At 43.0% G+C, this 23,940-nt stretch overlaps 1 protein-coding gene across 4 annotated transcripts in view; it reads left to right on the top strand.

Annotated features, from left to right (window-relative positions):
• The window catches only part of RCOR3 (REST corepressor 3), a 1,455,897-nt gene that overhangs the window by 1,156,880 nt on the left and 275,077 nt on the right, over positions 1–23,940 (top strand). For all 4 annotated transcript variants that reach the window (XM_044061710.1, XM_044061718.1, XM_044061701.1 and 1 more), the window contains 2 exons: positions 11,864–11,941; positions 12,347–12,404. In XM_044061710.1, coding sequence (XP_043917645.1) covers positions 11,864–11,941; positions 12,347–12,404 — 136 coding nt within the window. The remainder of the gene's footprint in view (positions 1–11,863; positions 11,942–12,346; positions 12,405–23,940) is intronic.

Here is a 23,940-nt window from a genome sequence, read left to right as displayed (position 1 = left end):
TTCCGATCATTCCTTGTCTAAGGACATAGTCCCTTTGGTGGGCAGAGGCCTGCAACCACAGCAAGGGACTCCCTTTCACTCAACCCCCCCGCCACCCAAACCCTGACAACAGATGCATCATACTATGCATGGGGGGCTCACATGGCAGGCAAATGCATTCAAGGCAAATGGAGCCCTGGACAAATGCACCTGCATATCAATCAAAAAGAAATGTTAGCTGTACAGAATGCACTGACAGCCTTCAAATACCTTATCCGTCCAGGACAACTTCAGATAAAGACAAACAACACCACAGTCATGTGGTACATAAGCAGGTTTGAACTCATTCCTACCCACTCTGCAGGTTAGCCATGGCTCTGTGGAACAAAACCATGAGCAACCAAGTGCACCTACAAGCTCAATTCCTGCCAGACAAACAAAATTCAGTGGCAGACGACTTAAGCAGAAATCTAATGGACCCGCACAAGTGGAAACTGGAACCCAGTTAATTCAAGCATCTAATCCACAGGTGGGGGACACCAGAGGTGGACCTCTTTGCTTCCCCCCACAACCATCAATTGAGCAAATTTTGCACCAGAACTTGCCACAGCCAAGCATGGAAAGTGGATGCTCTATCCTTTACATGGGGAAAACCTCTCTATCTATGCCTTTCCTCCTCTGCCCCTCCTCTCGAAAGTACTACTTAAAATCAAACAGGACAGGCCAAGGACAATACTTATTGCACCAGACTGGCCACACCAGCACTGGTACCCACTTTTACGCAGTCTGACAGCAGTGCCACCCTGGCACCTGCATCAGATCCCCTCTCTGCTGTCCCAGCAGAAGGGCCAGATTTTGCATCCTCAGCTGCAAATCCTGAACCTAGCAGCCTGGCTTATTCCCTGAATATATCACCAGCAACCCTCAGCAAACAGGTGCTGGATGTCATCCTTTTGAGGTCAGGAGGCCTAGTAGTAGGAAATCCTATTCAAAAAAGTGGAAAAGGTACTGTTCTTGGAGCCAATCTCAAGGAAAGGACACAGCCGTGCCCACCTTACCTCAAATCCTAGATTATCTAGCAGAGCTGCTCCACAAAGGCCTATCCTTCTCATCCATTAAGATTCATGCCTCTGCCATCTCAGCTCATTGCAATACTGAGCCACCCCTCTTCTCTCACCCTCTGGTCAAAGAGTTCCTGAAAGGAGCTAACAATTTAAGACCCCCGAGGAGAGCTCCCTCCCCTACCTGGGACCTTAACTTTGTACTAGTGAAACTCACACGTCCCCCTTTTGAGCCTGCTTCTACAGACTATTTAAAATTTCTCTTGGAAAACAGCATTACTTCTAGCCATCACTTCAGCAAGAAGAGTGTCTTGAGTTACAGGCCCTTATGGCTGTGGAACCCTTCATTATCTTCCATGCAGTTAGGGTTTCTCTCAGGACTAATTCATCATTTATGCCCAAGGTGGTGTGTAGTGTGGCTTTAAACCAGTCCATCCATTTACCAACATTTTTTCCTAATCCTCAGAATAAAGGGGAAAGGATCCTGCACTTCTTGGACATGCACAGACAGCTTAGGTTCTACTTTGACATGATTAAACCGTTCAGAAAATCTGACCAGCTGCTAGTCAGCTTTGTTACGGGGCAGAGGGCAAGGCCATTTCAAAACAAACCATCTCCAAATGGATAGCGCACTGCATCCATTTCTGCTACAAGCACCATGGAAAACCTACCCCAAAGGGGATCAAAACCCATTCCACTAGGGCTACCTCAACCTCTACAGCATTTCTCAGGGGAGTCCCTACCAGGGACATCCTGGAAGCTGCAACCTGGAGTTCAGTACACACCTTCACCAAGCATTACCACTTACCTATCTTTTCTAAATCCAGAGATGGATTTGCTACTGCATTCTTACAAAGCCTGCTAGCCAGCCCTAATACTTCTTGACTGCCTCCACCCTTCCTCAGGTTTGGGAATCAACCCAAGTGTGATGACTGCAACAGTGAAACACGAAGAACATAGTACAGTTGTGTACACTTACCATAAATGTAGATGTTCAAGTGTATTCACTGTTGCAGTCCTGGTTACCCTCCCTGGTTACCCTCCCTCCAGCCCACTGACTTTTCTATACATTCTACCTATCCACTTTTTTGGCCATATCTTATGGCAGTGGTATTTACTTTTTACTGGAGGTGTTCCACACCTTGTAATTGCTTCCTATTTTGGGGGCTCTTGACATCTGGGGCAATAAAAACTGATGTAATGGCGTCGGCTGCATGTTTTATACCCCTGACGACCTGACGTCATGGAAGAGGCGACACCATCTGACGCAGAAATCCCAAGACTCTGGTATTCGGGCCGACTGAGGGTACCTGCAGGCAGATAACCCAAGTGTGATGACTGCAACAGTGAATACACTCGAACATCTACATTTATGGTAAGTGTACACAGCTGTACTTTCTCAGCAGTTGCATCATCAGTCCAAGTCTGCCTAAAGCCAGAATTTCAGCTAATTATCCCAGGGGATCTTTTTTATTGTTCCTTGTAGTTATTTGTTGTCTGTAGATATCAGTGCATAGAGTTTCTTTCAGATTTTCTGAATAGAAGAAGAGATTGTCAAAGGAGAAGAGTGCTTGGGAGGCAGATAACACTATCCTTAATTCTGATTAACGCCCCCCCCCCTTAGTCTGTAAAGGTAGTGGTATTGGCAAGGTACTTTCACAGCCCCAGTACCAGTGCCTGCTTTGATTGAGGCCTCCTGTGCAGTCCCACTGGAGGCTGCCAGACCATTGCAAAAATGGCAGATCTCACAAACATGGAGTCATCCTGCAGGTACCAGCCTCTGACATGTGTGATGGTTGTCAAAAGAAAGTTGAAAGCAACAGCATTGAGGTCTTAGTTACTTGCCCACATCCTGAACTGTATAAGCCAGACCATACAACCAGACTGAGATGCAAGACACCAAAGGTCCAAGTAGTCATTGATAGATTTTTCCTAGCCACCTTGTTTTGGGCTGAGTCCCACTTTCCCCAGGACTGTTTTAAGCTGAAAACTCAGGGCTTCATGGAGCTTTGAGTCCTTTTCACCCCAGACCAGACAAGCATAAACCCCAGAAATGAAAGGAGGGAGATTGTGCAAAGAATTGTCAAATTAGCCTTAAATGTAGTCTGGGGGGTCCTAAGTCCAGGACAACTACAGCAAACAGCTGTGGCTCTTCTTAGTACCCTAACCCTAAACACTCGCACATCACAGAATGAGGCTACAGTCTACAGTTTCTGAACACTCCAAAAGTCTTACCAGAGAAGGCCTCAGATAACCTTCCAGCTTGTTCCACTGTGCTTGGACGGCCTCCACCAATACATAAAGATAGTTGCATCTGATACATAAAATGCTTTTGAGCAGGTACCAGAAGGAGACCAGAGTATCAGGATTTTACTCAAGAATTTCCCTTTTTCCAAGAAAATAAGGGTTTTGGAGACCCATACTGGACCTGTTAAGGCTAAATAGATACTTAGAGGTCCCAAATTTCAAAATGATGACCTTAAATAAACTTCTGTCCTTGATTTTCACCTTGAGTTCTGATGGTTACTCAAGGTATGAAAGATGCTTACTTACACATCCCTTTAGGACAAAGGAACTGACCAATGTTATTCATATTGACCACTTCTGCAGTAGCTTTAGTTATACAAGTATGTCCTGTCAAGGTTATAACAGTTGGCCAACTTCAAAAGCTTCAGAGCGCCTTCCATGGCCCCAAACTGTCAAGCAGCTTGAGCTGAGCTGACTAATAAACAAATCTGGGCATGTCAAAGTCGGAGCTTTACTACAGCTAAGGAGTGTGTTTCTCTATGGCTTTTGAGGATTGGCTTGTGCTTTCCTTTGCTACACAAGATTGTGTTCCTGGGATATCAGCTAGACACCTCAGTTCAAAGAGTTTTTCTTCCACAGGAAAAAGTAGATCTTTATTAAGATCTGTTTCTAAGGTTTTTCCACCCAGACTTTGGTCACTGAGAAGGAATTGCTCGGGATTTTGGGGATTATGGTATCTATGATTCTCATGATATCCCTGGCAATACTTCACATGAGAAAGATACAGTGGTATCTGAAATCTCATTGGTTCCAGCATCAACATCCTTTATCTTTTCAAATCCCAGTGGGTGGAGTTGGTCAGAAGAAAAATCATTTGGTGGAGACAACAGATATCCTTAAATCCAGGTCTCCCCATCTCCCTCCATACTTCAAAGCAGACAGTCACCACAAACACTTCAGACTTTGCTTGGAGAGCCATTTCAGGAGAGATAAAAGTGCGAAGAGTGTGGGGACACCAAGGGCAGATTCAGGCACATAAATATCAAGGAGATGCTTGCCCTGATCAAGGCACTCGACTCTGTGAACCTCTTTGGTCCCCAGGACCTTTTCAAGTGGTTACAGACAGTACCACAGTCATGTGATACATCAACGAACAAGGGGGAACCAGGTCATGTTCCCTTTTTAGACTAGCCATGTTAACTTGGGTTTTAGCTTCACAGCACCGTCTCACTCTTCAGGCATCCTACATTCTGTCAGAGTACAGTTGTGTGGCAGGCAAGCTGAGCAGGACCAGGGCAGTCTCTCACAAATGGAAACTAGATCAGGGGATCTTCCAAGTTTTGATCCATCTGTGGGGAGATGTCCTTCAAGGATGCATCTGCAGTCCTTACAAATGGGTTGTCCTGTCGTCAGGCAGCCCTTCGGTCGGCCGGATTCCAAAGTCTGGGTCTGGCCTCGGCTGGTGTCGCACTTCACCCGACGTCATAGCTGCAGTTCTTCGGGTATAAAGGCATCAGCCAACGCCATTTTCCTCAGTCTTTCTTGCCGCGTGGCGCCCGAAGCAGAAGCTGTTCGCAAGTGCCGGTCGGTCAGATCCAGAGATTACTACTACCGAATACTACTTCGAAGACTTCTAAAAAGCTAAGTACCCCGTTGCGGACCCTTTCTTGCCTCAGCCGATGTCAGAAAAAGTTAATAACTGTTTAACTTGTGGGAAACAAATACCTCATAAAGATTTCCACTCTTACTGCTTACCTTGTTTAGGCCCAGACCACGACGTAGCAGCTTGTTTAGCCTGTGCTTCTTTCAACCGACGGACGCTTAGACGTCGGTCGGAGTTTGCTGAACAGTTTTTCGCTCAGATTTTGCGTACATAATGCCGCCGGATCCTCCGACTTCACAAGTTGTTAAGAAATGCAAAGAAAGGACCGACACTCGCGGTCCGCGGTTTCGCGAAACCGCGTTAAGCAAACTGAGTGTCTCGGCTTCGGCCGAAACCGAGCAAACGGTTCTAACTTCAGCCGAATCCATGACTACTACTGAGGCCCCTTCTAACCTGGTTGAGTCGGCCTCTGAAATTCTACCTGCTACTGTGGCTTCACAAGAATTATCGGACACCATCCCTTTGGATGTTTCAACCCCTGCACGTGGTGCTGCTAGGCCGCCTGCAGCCATGTCCATAAAAGCCTTTGCCAGGGCTAAAGCAGCCAAAACTTCTAAGTCTGTGCCTGTTAAGCCCCCCTCTCACAGGCCCAGCTCCAGTTCCCAAATGCTTACTCTGGCAGAGGATCTCATCTCTTTAATAAGGGGATCCCAACCTCATCCAGACAGGGCCTCTCAACCTCCTCCAGAAAAGAGACCTAGAGCAGAGCCCCCTGAGCCAGTGTCCTCAGATGATTCTTCTGATGATTCAGACATTACAGACCATCCAGAGGCTCCTTTTTCTACTTATGAAGACTCCGATGCTGAGGAATCGATTCCTTCTGCATCTCCACCAGAGGAATTTTCCTTTGGGGAAACCTTACATGCCATGAGAGAGCAATTTCAATGGCAGGGTCAAGATTTCTCAGACTCAAGGAAAAGGCTTAGGACTTTTTTGCATTTACCACAACATAGGCCTTTAGCTATACCTCCAGTTCTTCCTGTTGTAGATGATGCATTTAATGATGCTTGCACTGCTCCTGACACTTTGCCTCCAGCCCCTGCTAAGCCCGATAGGTTCTACAGGGTCCCGGACACACATCATCATTTATACAAGGCTCCTTTTGCAGATCCCGAGAATATCTCCCAGGGGCCTAAGGCAGTAGCTTCAACCTCAGTTAAAAACCCTCTCCCCTCTGAAAGGGAATCCAGGTCCTTAGAGAGATGGGGTAAAAAAGTATACACCTCTGCTACTCTCTCAGCTAGGGCATTGAACTGTCAGTTTCATATGATCCAATACCAGGAATTTATGCTTGATCAGTTAACTAAGAAACTGTCCTCTGATGATTCTTTAGATAAGAAATATGTTCTAGAAATGGTGCATAACATTCAGCAGGTTAGTAACTATTCTTTAAAATGTGGCTATGATGCACTGGAGGCTTCCTTTAGATCAGCCATGACTGGCACAGTTATAAGAAGGCATGCATGGTTGAAAGAACAGGTCTTGCCGGATCATGTTAAAGCAAAACTATTAGATGCTCCTATGGATAAGGTCAGTTTATTTGGTTCTCCTGCTCAGCAGGTACTGAAGAAAATGGAAGAGAAGGCAAAATCTGTACAAACAGTGAAAGATTTCTTACAGGTTCAGCCTCCAAGGTTTAGCAGGAACTGGCCTTCCAAAAATTGGTCCTTTCCAGACTCCTCTAAAACACAGAGAGGCAGGAATAGGCGTTCGAGAGGCAGAAATCAATCCAGAGGGGGTGCCTACAGGGTACGCCAGTGGCAAGGTAACAACCAGTGAGGCACAGACACAACTACTACCACTGCAACAGGACAATCACAGTGACTTGGCTCTGGCACCGCCTACCAGGGAACAAATTGCAGCACCCTTAGGCGGAAAGTTAGCCTTATTTTCAAAAAAACTGGCACTACATCACAAGAGACAAGTGGATTTTACAAACTATAGACCAAGGCTACAGGTTTCATTTCCATACTTTACCAGGAAAAAGAGGAATGCCAAACCTACCACCAAATCAAAAGACAGAAGCTCTAAAACAAATAGCTCAATTAGCAAAGATGAGAGCTGTGGAAAGGGTACCATCTATGGAACAAGGAAAGGGATTTTACTCCAGACTCTTCCTGGTACCAAGAAAAGAGAAAAATTGGAGGCCTATTCTCGACCTGGGAGTTGCTTGCCTCCTGTCTGGACAACCAACTGGCAAAATTCTGTTCCAGGACTCAATGCAAGAAGGCTTGGAAGACAGATGCCTTTTCTCTGGACAGGAATGTTTCTGTATTCCTTTACACTAATGATACCCAAGGTACTTCTGAAGATTCAGAAGGAATACCTCAAGGTCATTGTCTTGACTGCCTTCTGACCCAGGCAATCGTGGTTCTCTACTTTTGAAAATGGCCAGGGACGATTACCACAAGCTTCCTCACAGACTGGATCTGCTCACACAAGAACAGGGGTGTGTGTGATGCAACCCGGCATCAATCATCTTCACTTGGCTGCCTGGATGATAGGGTCTTATTTCTTTTTAGGCCCTTTTTTTTTTTTTTACTGAGGGCATGCAACAGGAACTAATTGAAGGCTGACTTAAAGGTTCTTAGCATGGAAAACAGTTTTACTGATTTCTCTGCTCTCTACAAGAAGGGTATATGAGTTGGAAGCTCTTATGGTGAGTCAAACCTATTTCATTTTTCATAGACATGCTTTTTTTTTGAGAACTATTTCTTTTTGAGAATTAATTCTTCTTTAATGTCTAAAGTGGTATCCAAGTTTTAATCTGTCCATCTCCCCATTTTCTTTCCTGAACCTAAACATGACTGAGAAAAGATACTGCATACCTTGGATGTCCACAGATAACTCTGGTAGTATTTTGACAGAACTAAATCTTTCATGTTTTTGTTTCAGTTATTCACTGTATTGTGAAGGTAAGAAGGTATTTCCAAATGGTTGTCTAAAGCTATTATCTTCTGTTAAACTTATAACAAGTCTAATCCAGGCAGGGTCAAGGCTCACTCTACCACAACTTTCGCTTCATCTATGGCTTTTTGAAAAGCGTTGAATTCTAGAAGTTGTTACTTGGTCTTCTGTACATACTTTTGCAAAGCACTACAGACTACACTCCTTTCCATATCTAGAGTAGGCATTGCTAGGACCATTCTCCAAAGGTTCTTGGACTCTCATCCTTCCTCTTTATAAGCTAAGGTATTTTACCCATATAGCTAAGGCTGCTGCAGCAGTGATCTAATGAGGGACATGCTACAGTTGTGTAAGTTGAACCTACCATAACAGTCGATGTTCATATGGTCACAGTTGCAGTAGCCACTCCCTCCCTCCTTCCATCCCCTTTCATTTTTTGGTGTGTTTTTTATGCCAGTGTGTGGAAATTTATTTACTTTTTGTTGTCCTAGCATTTTCCTTTCAGCGCTGTACCTCCCGGTCTCTGCTGGCAGGAAAGCTTCACACCCAAAATTGCCTTTTAGTCAGCTCAGCTTGAGCTGCTTAACTGTGTTGGCTGTGTCTAAGGTGCCCTGAAGTTTGGAGGCTGTCTGGCTGTTATATCCTTGGCATGATCTAACCCATATAGCTAAGACTACTGCATCAGTGATCATTTGAGCATCTACTGTTATGGTAAGTTCATCTTTCACAGCTGTACTTTCCTAAGGTTCAAGGTGAAGGGTTTACATTTGCATTCTGCATTTTTGCCCTTTGGCTTGTTTTACTGTACCATGGGTCTTTACCGTCTGCTGACTACTGTAATTTCCTTTTGCAGGGCAAAGGTACCTTCACATCTGTCCATATTTAGATGATTATTTCATTCAGGCCTCTTCCCTCTGCATTTCAGAGGGCTCTGGAAATCACTTTTGTCATGCTTCCAGAGAGTAGGACAGTTTCTATTCATCCAGAAATCACATCTCACCCCAGTAGGGCAAATTACCTGCCTGGGGGCTGTTCTAGACACACACAAGCAAAGAACTTCCCCCCTCCCCCATTAAGATCCTGTTCCTCTCCCAGTATTTCTGCATGGTTACCGTCCTCCCCAACAGCTCAGCCAGAGAATTCCTCCAACTGCTAGGATACATTGCAGTCTGCATATGAATGGTACAATAAGCCAGGTTGCACAGGATAAAACAGTAATGATTAGCTCATTAACAGTTGGTGTCAAGTCTAGTATTCCTGCAGGCTGGCATTCTCCTTCTTTCTTCTATAAGGAATGAAATTGTCTGGTAGCTAGTGAATATTCAAGTTTGAGCAAGGGAGTTCTCTTCAGATTACACCCAGGGTTTTAGATTCTGACCATAGACTTCCCAAACTCCACTTGAGGAGCACATACAGGGAACCTGAGAATCCATGGGACAAGGGTCAAGCCATTCAAGAACAAACACATGAACATAAAGGAATGATGACAGTACTCATCCTTGCCCCCAGAGCTTTCAGGGACTTTTGGCAATCTGGTTCATTCCTGATCAGGACAGACAGCACCACAGTCATGTAGTACAGAAACAGGCAGGCAGAACCCACTTTTACCTCCTGTGCAGGCTGACCATGCAAGTTTTGGAATTGGTGGCAGTGGTAGTAGGAGTAATGCTCACAAACGTAGTACAGTCCCCACTCAGGTCAGCCGTCTAGTTGACAGATTACACAGGGCAGCAGTAGACCCCAACAGATGGATGGTAAATAGAGAAATGTTTTTAGCTCTGATCCGCAAGTGGGGTGTGCCAGAGATGGACCTTTTATCTTCTCCAGAAAGTAAACAAATTTGGAAATGCTGCACTGAGATTCCCAAGCAAGAGACTTTGTTACTAGATGTCTTCTCCATGTCATGGGTAAGTCTATTTTTCTATGCTTTTCCTCCCGTTCTCTTCATTTATTTATTTATTTTATTTTACATTTGTTAACCGGGCTAGTCTGGCTGGATACATGTCCATTTTCAGCAGAGGCCCGAGGAGAAAAGCTCCACTAAAATACTATACTTTGGCAGTTTAAAAAGATACAATTAGTAAAAAAGGAATCACTTGGGTGTTCCTGAAGAGCAAAAAGGAAAGTCCAAAGAAGAGTCTACTATCCTTTTGGCCAAGGCAGCACTGTTTATCCCCACCCCCTTCTAAGTCTTGCCATGGAGTAGCCCCAGCTGCAGTAGCAGATGGACCTCCTTACCCAAACCAAGGAAGTGGGTCATACATCAAAATTTGCAGTTTGAGTCTTACAGTGTGGGTGATTCGCTGTCAAGTCCCCTTCAGACACATGTTTACAGAGGACGTTCTACACGCACAGAGGTAGGTTAGAAAGCCCATCACTGGAAGTGTTACATAGTCAAGTGGAAAAGGTTTTCCATTGACAAGGCAGCAAGGAAAGGACCCAAGCCAGGCTCAGCTTTCCTTAGATCCTCATTTACCTGTCAAATGTATTTAAAGCAGTTTGTTTTTTTGCATTTCTCAAGGTATGTGCTTTAGCCATGTCTGCTTATCTGACACTTCAGCTGCCTAAAAAGTGATTCCTGAAACGGATATTTCATCTGAAATCTCAAAAGGGGGGGGGGGCATAATTAGCACCACCTTGGGGGACCTCAGTTTGTTTTGTAAAAGATAACATTGTCACCCTTTGAGCTAGCTGCTTCCACCACCACAAAATTAATATAGTGTAAAACTGTTTTGTTAGCAGCCTTTACCTCAACCAGACAGCGTTCTGAACTTCAGGCTGTCATGTGTAGGGAGCACATCTTTTTTTTCCCCATAAAGACAGAGTCATCCTACACCCAAACCTTCTTTCAAGAAAAACATGGTTACTGAACTGACCCTAAACCAAGGCAGTTTGTCTCCTAGTTGCCTCCTCCCCTCAAGAACAAGTTGGGGGGAAACTTTTACATTCTGTGAGTGTGAGCAACTCAGGATATTTTTCCGGACAGAACAAAATATTAAGTAGAAGGTCAGAGCAGCTTTTTATTTCCTTTACAAAGGAAAAATAAGGTAAGACTGTAAGCAATATTATCTCAAAGTGGATTGCCTACTTCATTACCTTTTGTTACATCCACTATGAGAAACAAAATACCTGAGAAGGTAAGAGCTCAATCTTTTAGGTTCATAGCTGTCACCAAAGCCTTCCTTAAGGGGGGAGTTACTACTTAGGCTCTTTTGGAGGCACCTGTCTGGCCTTCTCTCCACCTTTGACATGCAGTTAGAGACCATGTCCAGGTTAAGCGGGTAGGTTTTGCCTCAGCTGTATTGCAGGGTTTGGTGTCCCTTTCCTGTTTTAGACCTGACACCCTGTGTTACTTCATTCTGGGAGTCTTCTCAAGGGTCAGAATTGTAACAGTGAATTATGAAGAACATAGATAAGTTGTGTTAGGGTCTTACTGTAATTGGAGATGTTCGAGTACCAGTTCCAACCCTCCATCCCTTCTGTGCCTGTTGTTGTGTGGGTGAGGTGGTTCCTTGCTTTCTTCTCCCACTGTGTTTTCTCCCTCCTAATATCCCTCATCCTGTCCTTGTCTGTTGGTTGGGCCATCCCTTTAGTAGATGTTGCTCTGGATACCAGGTAACTAACTTTTTGTCAGGGGCAGAAGAAAACTGGAAATCATGCCATCCGACTCTGGGAGGGTGATAGCTTTGGAATTTGAGCTTCTGTAGGCAGAAATCCCAAGAGTCAAAACCGCAACAGTAAATCTCCTTGAACATCTACAGTTCTGGTAATTTCTCTGCAGTTGTAAGGTTATGGGGTGAGAATGTTGTTATCCATGACTTGAACTGTTCTGTAAGATAGCTTGTCTTTTATAATATTGTTGCCCAAGTACTGGCGTGGACTGACTGATGGCTTTGAATTCTTTATTTACTGTAATGTTGGATTATTTGTGGTTTTCTGTATAATTATAAACTATATCATAACACATTAATACTATAGTAAAAAAAAATGTTCCCTTTATTTTAAGGTTCAGAATGCAAAACAGGTAAACAGTGCATTGAAGCAGAAGCTGGAAGGAGGCATAGAGGAATTTAAGCCGCCAGAGGTAAAAAAAAAAAAAAAGGTGCCTTGCAGAAACCAGTACTGTTAGGTTGAAGTGTAAATGTATGCTTTAAATTGTGCAGTGAAAGCACTGTCCAGGGAATGTGTTCTTAAGTTGACTATAAACTTTTGAATATAGATTGTGTTGTTTGAGGGAGGGAAAACATATTCCAGCCAGTATCCCATTTTTTCCGTTTCCCTTATTTCTTACCTTTTGAGTTCTTCTGTTATTTTCCTGTTGATTGAAGAACATCTTGCATTTTTTTTCTGTTATTTTAAAGGTGTTAACTGTTAAATTTTGATAAATTCCATAGTGCTTGCTTTGATATGATAAGCTACGACTTAGTGCTTTATAAAGAGCACTTTGCCATTGTTAAATGCTGCATTTATGGGTTTTTTTTTTTTTTAGGTTAATCAGAAAATAAATGCCAGATGGACGACAGAAGAACAGCTTCTTGCAGTACAGGGTATGTTGACAATTGCTTAGGGTGAATTGTGTGAAGCCCCTTTTGCAGTAGGCTTAAATTGTGTGCAATTTTGCATATAGTACAGAGTTTAAAACAAAATAAAAGTATCAGAGCACTCCTTCGGTACGCTATTGCAGAAATAGGAACAGCTGTGTACAGTGCGTGTTTGTGGGTATGCACACGAGCATTGATTTATTTCTTGAATATTTTAGTACTACTCACGTGATGGCTTTTTTTGTTTGGAATGAATATAAGAGCATTTACTATCATGGAGAGTGGAAGTGAGTTAAAGATTTTTATCAGCACATTTCTTCATCCTTAACTCGGCTGTAAAGCCTGTGCATAGCTTTGGATGTTCGTCATAAAGATCACTGCTGTAGTATCACTCCTAATTGGGAATTGGTTTCAAGTGGACATCTGCCCATAGACAGCACTGTTAAAGTTTTGAATATTGGTCTCCTCCCATCACCAAGAATGATGATATAGGACACTCTAAAGGAAAAGGAGAGCAGCCCCTACCACCTTTGTTTTACTCTTGCTTTTGAGTGTTATGTTGTTTATTGCTGACTTTGGTCTTTACAATTGCGATTTTTCAGAGTTTTCGATGGCTGAAGTCCCCAGAAGAGATCAACACCACATGTTCCTGTGAGAGACTGATTCTGCAAACAGATTTTAGAAGGCTTGCTTGGCTGAGGAGCCAGCTTTTATTGAATAATGTGAAAAGGCAGCTTTTCAGTGCTTGCCTGGAATCTTTTGTTTGGTCTTTCGTAAGAAGTCTTTTTTTATTTTATTTTATTTTATTACAAGACTATAGGAGTGTGACAGAGCTGAACAAGTTGTCAGATAGTTGATGATCATTTGATTACTGCAGCGGTAGCCTTAGCATATTTGGGGATGTTCATCGTGTTACACTGCTGCAGTCATTACACTTGGGTTATCCTGCCGTCAGGCAGTTCCCCAGTCGGCCTGAGTTCCAAAGTCTTGATCCGGCGTCAGTTGCTGTCGCCTCCTCCCTGACGTCAGTGCGGCAGGGGTATATAACATGCAGCCGATGCCATTTTCTTCCGTCTTTCTTGCCGCGCGGTGCCCGAAGCAAAAGCAAGTTCGCAAGTGCCGGTCGGCCATCTCCTGAGATTTTCATTCCGAATCCAGAGCCGAAGTCTTCTACAAAGCTAAGTACCCCGGTGGGGAAACTTTTTCTTGCCTCAGACCGATGTCAGTAAAAGTTAATAACTGTATTTCTTGTGGGAAGCAAATACCTCATAAGGATTTCCATTCTTATTGTATCCCATGCCTAGGCCCAGACCACGATGCCACTGGTTGTCGGTTTTGTGCTAGGTTTAACAAACGCACTATTAAACGTCGGTTTGATTTTGCCCGACATTATTTTGGTAGAAAATTCAGTTATACCATGCTGTCGGAACTACTGATGACCGAAATACATAAAAAGCGCAAAGACAAGGATAGGCATCCGAGGCCAAAAACTGACAACGAAGCCTCTTCTAGGCCAGTCTCCGGTTTTCAGTGAGGCACCTTCGCAGCCCCTGACGACCGCTTCTGTAGAACCACAGGCCGCCACTGATTCCCACGTGGAGATGGTTGAGCCTTTGGATGCACAAGTTATTCAACCTATCGAAACTAACCCTTCAGAGGGATCCGGAGTAGCTGAGCTACCCGCAGCTTCAGTGGGTGCTTTCAGACCTACTCAGTTAAGCATTAAACCCCCTGCTAAGTCTAAGCCAGCTTTAAAATCAAAGAAACAAATACAGCATTCTCCAGCACAGGCCCCCATGCCTAAAAAACAAATGCTCAAGATGGCCGAAGACCTAATCACTCTGATCAGGGGGTCGCATACCCCTCCTGATAAAAGGCCTAGACAGGATGCAGACTATTAAAAAAACAACATTTGAAAATAAACACCAAATGAAGAATAAACCACACTGGAATCCAAAGTAAAGGTTAGCGCTTTCGTTTACTATATTAAACAAACTTCATCAGACAAAATTGAATAAAAATACAACCATATTTATATATAAAAACTAATAATTAGTATGACATCATTTCCTTCAAAACAAGACCAAGATACACATCGTATTTATTATTTGAACATTCTATGGGTGCATTTTTCTTGTGGTTTGGTAATTAGAGGCTTGGTCTTGTTTTGAAGGAAATTATGTCATACTAATTATTAGTTTTTATATATAAATATGGTTGTATTTTTATTCGATTTCGTCTGATGAAGTTTGCTTAATATAGTAAACGAAAGCGCTAACCTTTATTTTGGATTCCATTGTGGTTTATTCTTCATTTGGTGTTTATTTTCAAGTGTTGTTTTTTTACCAGTTTAAGTGTTCTTGTTTTGGATAGAGGATTCTACCACACCGCAGTCTCAATTACTTTTTAAATCCATGGATTCATCTCTTGACAACAGCAATCCAGCTGTTGGCAAGCTGACTGCTTTAATTGAACTTTTAATGCAGCGTGTGGATGCTTTGGCTTGTCAAGTCGCATCCGGCTTGTCTCGTGAAACCGGAAATCCTACTATGAGTGCCGTACACAATGTATCAAACCTACCAGCTTCTGGCGTACATAGAACTGCCTTAGGATCGCATGATCAGGGCGACCAGTCTCCAGGAACTTCAGCGTCTTGTGCTCTCCCTTGTCCAGGGTTTAGAATGTCACTAATGGATACGGACAGAGCTAATATTTAATGGCATTAAATATACTGATCCCAAGGATATTGCCAATATCCTGGCAGATCGATTTAGTGCCAACTTCACCCCACTCTCACCCCCTAAAGGGCCCATCTCAATACCAAAAGATTGCCAAATTCCGATAATCACGGCCACACAGGTAGAAACCGCACTCTCCAAAGCTAAGAATACAGCATCCATGGGACCAGATAACATCCCAGGCTGTGTACTACATGAACTACAAAATGAACTGGCACCTCACCTAAGTGTGATGTTTAATCATAGCCTCACCTCAGGCTTCGTGCCCACTGAGTGGCGCACAGCTACAGTTATCCCGCTCCACAAGGGAGGATCCACCTTGGATCCCGGGAACTACCGTCCCATCAGTCTGACAAGCCTGACTTGCAAGGGCATGGAACGCATTATCATGGAACTTATAAACAAAGACATTGGCAACCTTCAAACACTAGACCCCACCCAGTTTGGGTTTGTGAAGGGCCGATCTTGTCTACTGCATCTGATTGACTTCTTCAAATCAGTCTCCAGAGCTGTGGACGAGGGTAAGGCAGTCCACACAGCCTATCTGGACCTCGCCAAGGCCTTTTACACCATCCCCCACTCTGGAATCATAGATAAACTTACTAAGCTGGGCATAAATCCCTACATCACTCAATGGGTTGCTAATTGGCTTACTGACAGAACCCAGTCAGTAAAAGTAGCCGACTCCAAATCCAGCTCCAGACAAGTGACAAGTGGAGTACCTCAGGGTTCAGTCCTGGGACCACTCTTGTTTGGCATCTACTTCTCTGAAGTACAGGCCAACACTAAGGGACTCTGGCTAACAAAGTTTGCAGATGACTGCAAACTGGGAGCCATTATTGAATCCCCAAATTATGCGGATATTCTACAAAAGGGCCTTACAGAAACAGATGCCTGGTGCCAGAGCCATGGGCTCAAGCTTAATGCCAAGAAATGTATAGTTATCCCCTTTGGAAAAAAACATGTACCCATGAATCACCACATAGGTGGCAGTACACTAAACATCGAAAGTGTGATGAGAGACTTAGGGACACAGGTGGACAGTGGTCTCACTTTCGATAACCACATTGCCACAACAGTCAGGAAATCCTTCTATGTGGCACACCTCATCACTAAGGGCTTTTCATCCATAAAAAAGGAGGTCATTGTCCCACTGTACTCATCCCTCATTAGACCCATTATAGAGTATAATGCCCCTTTTGGTATGTACCTCACAAGACATCTGCAACAGCTTGAAAGGCCACAGAAATACCTCACTAAAAGAATCACAGGCCTAAAGCAGATGCCATATACTGACCATCTAAAAAAACTCCAGCTATACTCTGAGGCATATTGTCTACTCAGAGGCAATCTTTGCTTAACATACAAGGCCATGTCAAACCCTGAGTTGTTGGACATGCTCCACTTAAAGAAATCCCAATTCCTCAGAGCCACACGCTCCAGGTATCTAAACCTTGTCATCACAATGAACAAAACATGCTGGAGGGATAGGTTCCTGACCCAGAGACTCCCCATACTCTGGAATAGACTGCCCATACATATCAAGCAGAGCGCCTCTTTGGCCCTCTTCTTGCTAAGGGGTTGTCTTTTGTTCCCTCAGTTAACAGTGACCTAGCTAGATTATTGATAGATTTAAAAATGTATACAAGGAAATTGAATTTAAGTGTACTTTTTGGTAATAATTCTAGCCTGATCCTGATTAGAGATTTCAAGGTGGCTAAGGTGGCTAGTGTATTTAATCCACCACTACATCCTTCAATCTTGTTATTTGAGAAGATTTGTGAGAACGATTTCAAGGAACTTATTAGGAAAGTATACCAATAATCAACATGTTAATCTATCTAAAATTGAAAGAGACATCCTAGCAGGTCTTAAATTTGCCAACAATTCGGGTCATGAAGCCTGATAAGGGAGGTAGGTTGGTTTTTATGGACAGTGAATGTTATGACAATAAGATTTGTTCTTTATTGGCATCTGATTCTTACGTTAAGTTTCCCTCAATGAAATAAATGGAGCACATCAGCATTTAAAAGGCTTCATAAATGATCTATTTATTGAGGGACACATTGACGTTGATTTATACCATTTTTTATCAATAGAGCACCCCTTGACCCCTATATTATTTGGATTACCCAAAGTACATAAGGATCTTAATAATCCTCCCTTTCGTCCGATTATTGACGGAAGGCAATCTATAATCTATGGGTGTGCCAAATTTGTCGATGCAAAGCTTAAATTTGTACTGAAGGATCAGACTCAGATTTGCCGAGACTCGTGGGCCTTTTTAACAGCTATGAATAACTTCCCATTTTCAGAGAATTTGAATTTTCTCACCATTGATATTACGGGACTTGTATACCGTAATTCCCCAAGACATCGGGTGTGACTGGGTTAGAGAATTCATGGTGGGGAAATCGATCGATGGCCCATGTATTGAGTTAGTTATTTATTTGTTAGAACTTGTTTTGAACAACAATTATTTTATTTTCAACAAGGAACTATATTTGCAGAAAATGGGTGTAGCCATGGACTCTCCTTGTGGAGCTACATTTGCAAACACTGTGATGGCCTTTTGGGAGACGAAATTCCTTTTTGAGGATACTGTCTTCCAGGAGAGAGCAGTTTGGTACACCCGTTACCTTGACGACATTTTCATTTTATGGCGAGGGGATGTGACTTCAGCTGAATGTTTTGTGAGACACATCACAAAATATACAGATTTTTTGGAATTCACATGGGAATTTAATACTGATAGGATTTCCTTTTAGATGTGGATTTAATTAAGAATTATAATACCCACATGTTTATTTCCAAAATATTCAGGAAAATAACATATTCTAATTCTTTTTTACATTTTTCGAGCTGCCATCCCTTCTTTCAGAAGAGAGGTGTCGTCAAGGGTCAACTTGTTCGGGCTACAAGGATGGTTTCCTTGGAATGTGACTTCAATGATGAATGCATTTTTATGAAGAATTTGTTCACCAAACAGGGTTACCCTGGCAAATTAATTGATGAATTGATTTACGAGGTTTCTGTGAAAAGGTCAAATGGTCATTTCATACCTCTTTTGAATGGTGAGCATGATAGTTCTAGGTCTCAGACAATAAATAGTTATTCAGCCCTTTGTATTTCTAAAGGGGGAAATGTTTTGAATAAGGATATTATTATTGATGAAGTGACTATGTCAGACTTAGCTAGAATTGAAAAACTTTCTGATAAAGACATAGCTAGAATTGAAAAACTTTCTGATAAAGACATAGCAAGTCTGAGTTTCATTACCACTTTCTCTATCGATGCCCCCCTTTTAAGATCCATCATGACTAAGAATTGGTGTTTTCTTGTGGATGATGCCAATGTCAGACACCAAGTGGGTGATTCACCCAGTTTAGTGTTTAGAAAAGGACTGAACTTGAAAAATATTGTTGAGGGAAATATTACAAGATGTCATTCGCCTCATTGTGGTATGTACAAATGCCAGGCATGTCGTTGGTGTCAATACATACAAGTGGGTAACAAATTTAGTATTAAAGGAAGGAATTATGATATCAAAGATAAATTCAATTGTAATACTAAAGGATTGGTGTACCTGGCTTTATGTTCGAAATGTCCAGCTTTTTATGTGGGCAAAACTGGGAGACCACTTAAAAGCGGGATTTATGAGCATATTTATGCCATCAATAAATTTGAACAATGCGTTAGCCAGGCATATTAACATCTTCCCTGAACATGAATTCAGATTTTTGGTTATTGAAAAAATTTATGAAAATGTGAGAGGGGGTCCTATAGATTTGAAAATAGAAGAGAGGGAATTAATTTGGCAGCTGAGGCTTAATGCCTTATCTGCCCCAGGGATGAATGACTCAGTTTCGATTAAAAGTATGTTGAAACTGAGGGCATTAATGAGATGACAAACACATATACAATATTTATATGCTTTACATGGTCATTTATTTGTTTTATGTTCTATGTATTGAATGTTTTTACACATCCTATTTATTATTTGAACATTCTATGGGTGCATTTTTCTTGTGGTTTGGTACTTTAATTAGAGGCTTGGTCTTGTTTTGAAGGAAATGATGTCATACTAATTATTTTTATATATAAATATGGTTGTATTTTTATTCAGTTTTGTCTGATGAAGTTTGCTTAATATAGTAAACAAAAGCGCTAACCTTTATTTTGGATTCCAGTGTGGTTTACTCTTCATTTGGTGTTTATTTTCAAAGGATGCAGACTGTGACTCATCCGACCAGGTGTCCATCTCTTCAGATTCATTCTCAGACCTAGGATATTCCTTACCCCCTTATGAGGATTCTGATACTGAGGAGTCAATTCCATCAGCCTCTCCGCCTGAGGATTACTCCTTTGAGGAAACCTTGCATACCACGAGGGAACATTTCCATTGGGAAGGCCAGGATTACTCAGAATCCAAGAAAAGGCTCAGAGACTTCCTTTTATTACCTCAACACAGACCCCTTGCTATTCCGCCAGTGTTGGATATTGTGGATGATGTGTATACTGAATCCAGCCTAAATCCTGATTCCTTACCTCCAGACCCAGTTAAACCTGACAGATACTACAGAATCCCTGACTCTCACAAATTTCTATACAAAAGCCCTGTCGCTGACCCTGAAACTATTTCCCAGGTACCCAAAGGGGTTAAGGCTTCATCAGCCAAGAATCCAGTTCCCTCTGACAGAGATTCCAGAGCATTAGACAGATGGGGAAAGAAAGTATATACGTCTTAAACTTCAGCAATGAGAGCCTTAAATTGCCAGTTTCACATGCTAAAATATCAGCAATTTCTACTGTCTCAGTTGAAACAAAAAATGCTTCCAGATTCAGATCCTCCTACTCTTAAAGAAATGCAGGATTTATTGCATGCAGCTTGAACAGGTGGAAAAACATACTTTGCAATGTGGTTTTGACTCTTTAGAGGCCTCCTGTAGAGCAGCCGTTACAGGCTCTGTCATTAGAAGACATGCTTGGTTAAAAGAACATACATTACCAGACCATGTTAAAGCAAAATTATTGGATGCACCTTTACAGCAGGATGTGTTATTTGGAGTTAAGGCAGAAGAAGTATTAAAGAAAATGGAGGATAAGGCAAAATCTATGCAAACGGTGAAAGATTTCTTACAGGTTCAGCCTCCTAGATTTAGCAGAAATTGGCCAACTAAGAATTGGTCCTTTCCAGTTACAGACAGACCTCAAAGGGGCAGATACAGACATCCAAGAGGTAGAGGTCAACCACAAGGTCCTTACAGGCCTCGACAATGGGTTGCATCAGGCCAGAAAGAAGGGGAAGACAGACCCAACCATATAAAAAGCAGCCCCAATGACTTCCCGCCACAGCTGCCAAACCACTCTCTCTTGGCAGCCCCCTTGGGAGGAAAACTGGCACTTTTTTATCACAATTGGCATATGCTCACGAAAGACAAATGGGTTCTCAACATTGTATCTCAAGGTTACAGGTTCCACTTTCACACTCTGCCAAGGTTAAAAGGAATGCAAAATCTGCCACCAAATCAATGGGCAGAGGCTCAAAAACAAATTACAGCACTCATGGATATGAGAGCTATTCAGAAGGTACCACCACAGGAGCAAGGACAAGGATTTTACTCAAGACTCTTTCTAGTTCCCAGGAAGGACAAAGCCTGGAGGCCCATTCTGGATCTTTCTTCTCTAAACACTTACCTGGATGTTCCGAAATTCAAAATGTTGACACTACAGCAGCCTCTTCCCATGCTGGGCAAGAAAGCTTGGCTCGTGACATTGGACCTCAAGGAGGCATACCTGCATGTCCCTATCAGACAAAACTGCAGAAGATACCTCAGATTCATAGCTGGTTCAATGCATTATCAATTCTCTGCACTGCCCTTTGTCTTATCTACTGTGCCCAGGGTGTTCACAAAGCGCCTGGCACCAGTAATTGCATTTTGCAAACAGAAAGGAATTCAAATTTATCCGTACCTGCACGACTGCCTGATTCAAGCAGAGAGCAAGGACATTCTTCTAAAGCATCTGGCGTTTGTAAAAAAGTTATTAAGTTGCCTGGGGTACACAGTAAACGAAAAGAAATCAAAACTAGCGCCCTCACAAGAGATAATATTCCTGGGTGCCAACTTGAACACAACGGCCCAGATGGCTTATCTCACGCCAGACAAGCAAGGACAACTGACTCAATACTTTCAATTGATGGCAACAAAGACTCAACTCCCTGCAAGAAAAATTCTGCAGGCCTCTGGTTACATGGCATCTTGCATACTACTAATTCGGTATGCCAGACTGCATATGAGGAAACTACAGTGGTACCTAAAAAATGTATGGTCTCAACACTGTCAAAGTTTGGAAACAGTTATACCACTAATTCCTTGACTTCAACAGGAGTTTCAATGGTGGGCTCAATCATGTCACCTCAACAAGGGACAGCCTTTTACTCAACCCACAGCCAGGCAAACACTGACAACAGATGCATCGGATTACGCCTGGGGAGCACACATGGCAGGCAACTGTATTCAGGGCAAGTGGCCCGCAGAACAAAGGCATCTTCACATCAATCAAAAAGAGATGCTAGCTGTACAAAATGCACTTATAGCTTTCAAGGACCTGTTGCATCCAGGACAACTACTACTAAAGACGGACAACACTACAGTTATGTGGTACATAAACAAGCAAGGGGGTACTCACTCCTACCCTCTGCAGGCAAGCCATGACCTTGTGGAACACAGCTCTAAACTATCAAGTTCATCTGCAAGCACAATTCCTGCCAGGAGAGAAAAACACACTGGCAGACGACTTAAGCAGAAACATCATGGATCCCCACGAATGGGAGTTGAATCCACAGATATTCAGAATGATAGCACAGAAATGGTGGAGCCCGGACATAGATCTGTTTGCATCCCCAATGAACTGCCAGCTACAGAAATTCTGCACAAGGAGTTACCATCCACAAGCATGGAAAGTGGATGCCCTCTCATTCAGCTGGAAAAACCTACAAGTATACGCTTTCCCACCACTACCTCTCCTGCCAAAGGTACTCATAAAAGCCAGGCAAGAAGAGCCAAAGATGATCCTGATTGCACCAGACTGGCCACGCCAGCACTGGTGCCCAATCTTAAAGAACTTAGCACAAGGACCACCCTGGATTTTGCTTCAAATCCCACATCTGCTTACTCAGCACAACAATCAGATACTACACAGCCAGCTAAAGACCTTAAACCTAGCTGCATAGAAGATTCCTTAGTCAAGCAGGCAATGCCACTCTCAAAAGCTGTTATGGATGTCATTCTGGAGGCCAGAAGGCCTAGTACCAGGAAAGCCAATTCGGAAAAATGAAAGAGATTCTGTGCCTGGAACCAAGCACACAGCCTTGACCCTCGTATTCCAAACATTCCTCAGATACTACAATATTTAACTGAGATGCTGGACAAAGGACTCTCTTTCTCATCCATCAAGATCCACGCCTCTGCCATCTCTGCTCATTACAACATGGATCCACCAATTTTCTCTAATCCTTTGCTAAGACTACCTCAGAGGGGCTAAAAACATAAGACCGCCCCGTAGAGCACCTACTCCAACTTGGGACCTCAATTTTGTTTTGGAAAAATTGACTTTACCTCCTTTTGAGCCAGCTAACACAGTAGAATTAAAATATATCTCTTGGAAAACTGCTCTACACCTGGCAATAACATCAGCACGAAGAGTTTCAGAATTACAGGCACTAATGGCAGTGGAACCTTTCCTCATTTTCCACCAGGACAGGGTGTCTTTAAGAACTAACCCTACGTTTATGCCAAAGGTGGTATCCAGTGTGGCTCTAAACAAAACTATTCATTTGCAAACTTTTTATCCAAAACCACAGAATAAAGGGGAGAGACTACTGCATTCCTTGGACATTCATAGACAGTTACGCTTCTACTTGGACAAAACCAAAGCTTTCAGGAAATCTGAGCAATTATTGGTAGCATATGCTGCAGGAGCACGCACAGGGAAAAGCCATTTCAAAACAGACTATTTCAAAATGGATAGGACATTGTATACATTTCTGCTATACACACCATGGGAAACCTGTACCTAGCAGCATTAGATCTCACTCCACTATGGCAACAGCCACTTCAACTGCCTACCTCAGAGGAGTACCTACCAAGGATATTTTGGAAGCAGCAACTTGGAGTTCTGTGCATACCTTCACCAAGCATTACCATCTGCCTCTATACTCTAAATCCAGAGCTGGCTTCGCCACTGCAGTACTGCATGGCCTTGTAGCCACCCCTAATGCCTTATAGAACCAGCCACCCAACCTCAGCTTTGGGATTATACCCAAGTGTAATGACTGCAGCAGTGCAACACGATGAACATAGTACAGTTTTGTACCTACCATAAATGTAGATGTTCGAGTGTATACACTGCTGCAGTCCAGGTTACCCTCCCTCCTTCCCCTCTTACTTGCTGGTACGTACCTATGTCTTCTACCCCTTACTACCTATGGGGAGTATTTGCTGGTAGCTGAAAGTTGTTGTTTGCTTTTATTATGTATGTTTTATTAGCAATTTGAATTGCCTACCTATTTGGGGGCACCTGACATCTGGGGCAAGAAAAACTGAAGAAAATGGCGTCGGCTGCATCTTATATACCCCTGCCGCACTGACGTCAGGGAGGAGGCGACAGCAACCGACGCCGGACCAAGACTTTGGAACTCAGGCCAACTGGGGAACCGCCTGACGGCAGGATAACCCAAGTGTAATGACTGCAGCAGTGTATACACTCGAACATCTACATTTATGGTAGGTACAAAACTGTAC

Source organism: Protopterus annectens, chromosome 1.part0 (assembly GCF_019279795.1).
Source record: "Protopterus annectens isolate FY-2018-M chromosome 1.part0, PAN1.0, whole genome shotgun sequence".
NCBI classification, from domain to species: Eukaryota; Metazoa; Chordata; order Ceratodontiformes; family Protopteridae; genus Protopterus; species Protopterus annectens.
The sequence above is the reverse complement of the archived record's forward strand: the minus strand, read 5'-3'. Positions and strand labels throughout refer to the sequence as shown.